The sequence below is a fragment of the Suricata suricatta genome, chromosome X, assembly GCF_006229205.1.
Source record: "Suricata suricatta isolate VVHF042 chromosome X, meerkat_22Aug2017_6uvM2_HiC, whole genome shotgun sequence".
Classification (NCBI taxonomy): domain Eukaryota; kingdom Metazoa; phylum Chordata; class Mammalia; order Carnivora; family Herpestidae; genus Suricata; species Suricata suricatta.
In genome coordinates, this window is record NC_043717.1 from 5915849 (window position 1) to 5922169 (window position 6321).

The 6321-nt window shown below is 54.4% G+C and overlaps 1 protein-coding gene across 1 annotated transcript in view; it reads right to left on the bottom strand.

Moving 5' to 3' along the window:
• Positions 1–6321, bottom strand: part of LOC115284306 (oral-facial-digital syndrome 1 protein-like) — a gene marked incomplete at its 3' end in the record, with an annotated part of 45124 nt that overhangs the window by 16374 nt on the left and 22429 nt on the right. Inside the window, exons 9-14 of the mRNA XM_029931004.1 lie at positions 5709–5762; positions 5027–5157; positions 4370–4481; positions 1818–2388; positions 1691–1719; positions 1078–1201 (exon numbers count right to left, since the gene is read on the bottom strand). Coding sequence (XP_029786864.1) covers positions 1078–1201; positions 1691–1719; positions 1818–2388; positions 4370–4481; positions 5027–5157; positions 5709–5762 — 1021 coding nt within the window. The remainder of the gene's footprint in view (positions 1–1077; positions 1202–1690; positions 1720–1817; positions 2389–4369; positions 4482–5026; positions 5158–5708; positions 5763–6321) is intronic.

The window sequence follows — 6321 nt, forward strand, 5'->3', positions numbered from 1 at the left end:
GAAGCAGCCCAAGTATCTAGGGACTGACAAATCCATAAAGAAAACGTGGCGTGCGGGGTGTATATACGTGACGGGATATTATTATTCAGCCATAATGAAGGAGATTTTCGCCATTTGCAACAACTTACATGGACCTAGAGAGCACTACGCTAAATGAAAGGAGTCAGACTGAGCAAGACAAATACCCTATGATTTCACTTACATGTGGAATCTAAAAAACAACTGAACAAACAAAAAGCAGAATGAGACCTATAAATACAGAAACCCACTGACGGTCGAGGGAGGGAGTGGAGGGGTGGGCAGAGTGGGCGAAGGCGGGCGGGAGGGACAGGCTTCCGCTTAGGAACCGAGCACGCCATGGGAATGACAGGTACAGCGCAGCGAACAGGGGCGATGCGAGTGTCGTGGTGCTGCATGCGGATAGACGGCAGCGACCCTCGTGGGGAGCACAGCACAACGTACAGTCCAATCACTATGCAGTACACTTGAAACTAATCCAACATCGCGTGTCTACACTCAGGTCCAAAAGAATTAGAACATTGTTTATATTTTAAATGCCAACGTATTTTTAAATGGCTTTGTAAAAATGTGTGAAACTGATTTAAGTTTTTTTAAATATTTAGCATTGAGGGAGACACACAGAGCCAAAGCAGGCTCCGGCTCCAAACTGTCAACACAGAGCCTGAGGCGAGGTCTCGAACTCACAGACTGCCCCATCATGCCCTGAGCCGAAGTCGGACCCTTAACTGACTGAGGCACCCAGGCGCTGCAAATTTTTTTCAATTTAAACTGAATTTGTTTTTGCATATTTTGTACATTTGTTACTCTTGCAACCATGAAGATGTTTATTGATACTGTAGTGTATTTTCTACACACCAAGGTTAGCAAACCAGTAGAAATGACTTATTTGCTAGACGGAAGATTTTCTCCATGCAGGTAATTTAGAGGATTCTCAAAGATCAGATTACGGATTCTACACCGCCACGTGGTCCTTCGGATCACCCAACCCCTAACAAGTGCAGCGTGAGTGTCTGCGGCTACCCAGAGGCGGCGTGGCAGGGCGGAAGGCAGGCTTACCTGGCCTGCTCGGGAGAACTGGGTGGCGTGTGAACTGAAGGGCTGTGCCTGGACACGGCGGGTGATGGCCGGGGCGTTCTGGCAGGACCAGGACTGCAGCCAGCAGCACGGGGTGTGTCTGCACCTAAAGGACAAAAGGCTTGACTATTACAAACTGCAAGGAGAAGGTAGCAATGTGGTTTCTAAAACCTTCCACTACCTTGAAAATGAACTCCGTTACCCCTGCAAATAGTTGGGCAGGACACAGAAATGATCCACACACCTACGGTTCAAGCACCTAACTGCAGCAGTGACAAAACGTACACAACTCACTGGAGGTACAGGGAAAGCCACGGTCACGCTCTGCTCGGGTCGGGTGCCGAGGACAATGCTAAGAATGCAACAGCACCCTGCTACCTCCCTGGGCATCTCCACCGTGTGGGGAGACACCACCATCGGCCAGGAAAGGCGGGCAGGGGAGAGAGAGGACCAGACTGCTGCAGCTTGGGCTCTGTCAGGCGTGGGCCGCTCCCTCCTGCCAGCCCGGGCGCACCCGAGCTCTGTTCGGAGGCCCTCTGAGGACCAGAAGCTTCCACTCGCGGAGCATCCTGCAACCCTCTTGGCAGCAGCTCACCTTCTAGAGACATTTTATCAAGGAGGCTCCTTTTCGCCTTGGGCAGGGGAGTGGAGGAGAGGCGTGAGCATCCTGCAACCCTCTTGGCAGCAGCTCACCTTCTAGAGACATTTTATCAAGGAGGCTCCTTTTCGCCTTGGGCAGGGGAGTGGAGGAGAGGCGTCGGGAGGGAGAGCCCCCAGGTGTTCCAGGTGGCCGCGCCCTCGAACTGCTGCTCCTGTCCTCCTCGGGCAGGCCCGCCAGCGGCTGCTCAGCGACAGCCACGACCTCTGCAGAAGGACATCTTCCGGGGACACTGGGAGTGGCGTGCTCGAGCGCTGCTGTCCGGTGCAGGGGTGGCGGGATCTTGGCTGCGGAAGTGCTTTGCGTGAGGTGCGGATTCACTCTTCGCCGGTAAGATTGGAAAACTTTCTCCAAACATTCGGCCTCCTGCTGTAGCTCTTTCACCCTTGCCTTGGTATTGGCGACAAACTCCAGGTCAGAATCGGGGGAACTACTCTTGGTGCTGGGATTTGGGCAACTTGCAATCCTTGGCACCACCGTGCCCGCCATCAGCCTTTCCTGTGCAAAAGCAGTTTTCAAAAAATCCCCGCTGAGGTCACCGTCGCGAGGCAGCGCCACGTTGCCACCCAGTAATGTGCCGATGGAAGGGCCGAGCAGAGACTGCTTTGTGTTGCGCAACACCTCGTTCTCTAGGGCTACGGATTACAAAACGACCGCGTGAGAAGGGACGGGCAAGGGGGGATGGCAGACTTAAGCCATCTAGAGCAGTACTTAGCACAAATGAAAACATGAAGGACAAACGTGCACATTCAGCAGTTTCGGGAGCTGCAGTCACGGTGAACGTTCATCGAGCGCGTGCACGTAGCAGCTACGGCTTCACACGCCTCCTTTCCTAACGCAGGTTTCCCCAATCCGTATGCGCAACCTTGGAATCTAAAAAGCCCTGAAGACAGAAGATGCGCTGCTCACTTACTTGCTGGCAAAGCCCAACCACACCTCAACTCGTTTGGCTGAGGAACTTGGTGTGCCCAGACAGCCCTTCTACGATCTTTATTCCACCTGGCATGGATATTCACACAAGATCACAAAGGAACCTCGCTGCAGGACGCGGCCCGGAACCTCCAGGGCCACGGCAAAACCCAGAAGGTCAGTGCATGGCCCGAGTTTCTCATCAGAGAACGAGGAGCCAACACGGTACAGGGCTGCGGGGAGCGCTCGTGCACTGCTCCCATCTTATGGGGGGTGGGGAGGACAGGTGGGCTGGGTGATGATGGGAGGAGATGGCACTTACAGGGCAGCCTGAACAGGGAGCATGGCCTGGTGCCACCCGCATTTCCCAGCCCCATGCAGCTCCCGAGACCACTGCGCCCCTCCCCGCCCCCGAGGGACATGGGCTGGCCACCTGCGGTGCCCATGCTCAACAGGGTGCACCTTCTTGATCTATTTTCCGGTATATGAGGTCGCGGGAACTCCCACTGGGGACGGTTCAGCAGACAGAACTCCTGAGAGACGCTGAGAAACGGGGAGAGCATAAGTGCGTCCAGAGGGAAGCAGGGTGTGGAGACAGGACCAGGGCTGGACCGGACAGAGCGCAGGCGACAAGTGAGGAAGGTTTGGAACCAGGAAGCGAGAACCCATAGCAGCCGCCAGCGCCGAGAAAGCGGCTCAAGAAGGCACAAAAGCTGCGGTGCTCTGGTGAGGAGGCGTCAGGAGGTGGGAAGGGGTAGACAGCACGCACGGCAGTGACACATGAGGAATAGACAACACCAGTGACTGTCCCCGCAGCGTGCGGTGTCCCGGGCACTGCCCAGGCGCCCAGCTCGCATCCCCTCCAGTCACGTGACACGGCACGTATTATCAGCCCTGTTATGGAGGCGGCAACTATGGCCCAGGGAAGTTCAAAGGATCAGGCCCAAGGTCAAACGACAAGTTCAAAATGGGGATCGGAAAACCAAGACCGTTTTCCGATCCCACTAGCAGCAGTGTGTTTGCTTGGCCCCCTGCTTCTCGCACACACTCAGCTGTCAAGGACGCGTCAAACCACTGAGACGTCAGCTGGTCTTAGCATCAGGGGAACACAAAGGACAGCCCAGGTTCAGGAGGAATGTGGGGACTCCCGTGTCACCACCACGCCCTTCCTATTCGGGCCAGGAGGCTGTCCCCAAGCTGTGGGGCATCCGTGAGCTGATGACCTGGCTGTATTCCTAAAGTAGCTTTACTTTTTTTTTTAATGTTTATTGATTTTTGAGAGAGAGAGAGAGAGAGAGAGAGCGCGCGGATGTAAGAGCGAGCGCAAACTGGGGAGGCGCCGAAAGAGAGGGAGACACAGAAGCTGAAGCAGGCTCCATGCCCCGAGCTGTCAGCACAGAGTCCGAAGTGGGGCTCAATCCCACGAACCACAAGATCATGACCCGAGTTGAAGTCAGATGCTAAACCAACTGAGTCACTCAGATGCCCAAGACAGGAGTTTTACTTCTAAGGGGACAACTATTTCTATAGCTTTTTTCTAGCAGAACTACTACAACTTCACTGAATAATCATCACGACGTTTTCACAAGCGTCAGAAACTGCTCTGGCGCGTGCGCACTCGCGCGCTCTCACTCTCTCTCTCTCCCTCTCTCTCTCACTCACACACACACACACACACACACACATACAGGTTCAAAGGTGTCTAACCTGTCTGGGTTTGTTTCAGTTGCAATTTCAGGTCAGCAACCTGTATAGTTAACCTCTTTACGGAGTCCTCGTAATCAAGTGTCCGGGCTGTCAGCTGTGCGGAATGTTCACTCTGAGAAGATTTAGAAAAGGAAAAGAAATCAGTGGAAAACAAGTCACACTGCTGACTTCAAAACCAACAATGTTCGCACTGGGCTGATTTGCCTTGTCGATTTTGCCCATTCTCAGCAGCCTGACACCCGTCGCCCCCCGGGTCCCTACGAAACAACAGAGCCCACTAACACATTCTCTAGCTCCTTCGTCCCTCAGCTCGAACAGCTGACAGAAGGCAGGCATCAGACAGAAAGAGTGTGGCCATTGTTGAGTCACAGGGGGAGAATCAGGAGATACTTCTACCAGTGGGCACCTCGGGACTCGGCCCTTGTGTGTTTAGGGGAGTCCCTGTCCTCTCGGTTTTATCAGTACCGGGATCGAAGGTCACGCGATCGCTCCAGAGCCTTCTCAGAGGAGAAGGAACATGGCGGGAGGCAGGAGCACACTGGGGGCCCGTTTCCGACACGCCCCTCTGGCTGACTCATGCCGCTGTGGCAAACACTGAGTCTCCGGGCCCGCGGAGCTGCCCGCCCCGCCGCCGGCGCAGCACAGAACAACACTCACCTCCTTTTGCAGCTGCCTCTGCAGGGCCTGCCTGTGCGTCTGGAACTCCTTACGCTCGAATGCAATAATGTCCTCAGCTTTCTTTAGTTCTTTCTGAAAAGCCACCAGCTCTGGAGAGGGCTGAGACAGGTCTGTGAGGGGAAAGAAAGCCCGCTCATCACCAACCTCAGGGTTTCTCAGTTCGTTCAACAAAAGCAGATCAAGAGGCTTTACGTTGTTCTTCCCTTTCCTTTACAGTTAATTATATTTGCTGGACTAAAGGCAATTCTGACTCACAAACATCAGAACCAAAGGATTACTTAAAAAAATTTTTCTAAGTTTTACTTATTTTGAGAGAGCAAAAGAGCGAGAGCGTGCGCACAGGAGGGACAGAGAGAGAGGGAGAAAGAATCCCAAACAGGTGCAGAGCCCAATGCGGGGCTCGAACTCATGAACTGCAAGATCATGACCTGAGCTGAAATCAAGAGTTAGTTGCTTAACTGACTGGGCTCCCCAGGCGCCCCAGAACAAAAGGATTTACTGCACGTCAGCACACACTTTATGCCTCTCTAGGCTTCTACTCCAGTAAAAATTAATCTGGAAATTCACATGCAAGCCCGCCGCTCTGCTCTAGTCCCCACAGAAGGCACAGGACAAACGTCGGCCAGAACCTGCCAACGACCATCCCGAGGGCCAAACTGACCTGTGCGTGTGTCGGCGGCACCCGGGATGGTCCAGGCAGACAGCAGATGGTGCCCTCAATTCGGGTCATCAGAAGACCGTTTAATAGAGAGAGACTCACGTCGGGTAGCCACGAAGGACGGTGTCGTTCCCAAGGCTAGGACTAGGGCCCTGCTGTCACCGCTCCTCGGGCACCCAAGGCTGAGGCAGGGAGCAACTCCCGCACATGGACAGCGCCAGCAGGCAGAGCGCCTGGGAGCCAAGGCCTGGGCTCCTGCCTGGCTGAGGCCTGGGCCCGGGCTGGGCTACTGCACCCAGGGGTGGGGGTGGGGGTGGTGTAGATCCCAGCTATCACCTCAACCTCACTTCCCTCCCTCCAAGGCCCGGAGGGTGTCCCCACTGGCCAAACATGCCCAGCAGTCTGGAGAAGGGGAGCCGAGGACAGGGCCAGAGAGGCACATGCATATGGTTGAAAACTTCTTCTCGGTGACGCGATTTCACGGCAGCAAGTGAAAACAAAGTACCTTCAACCCAAGAATCGTAATTTTATCAAAACTTCCCAATTAAAGCCTCTCTTACAGGACAGAGCAGTTCCAAAATGCCGAGCCAGGACCCATCACAAAGTCAGACCAATC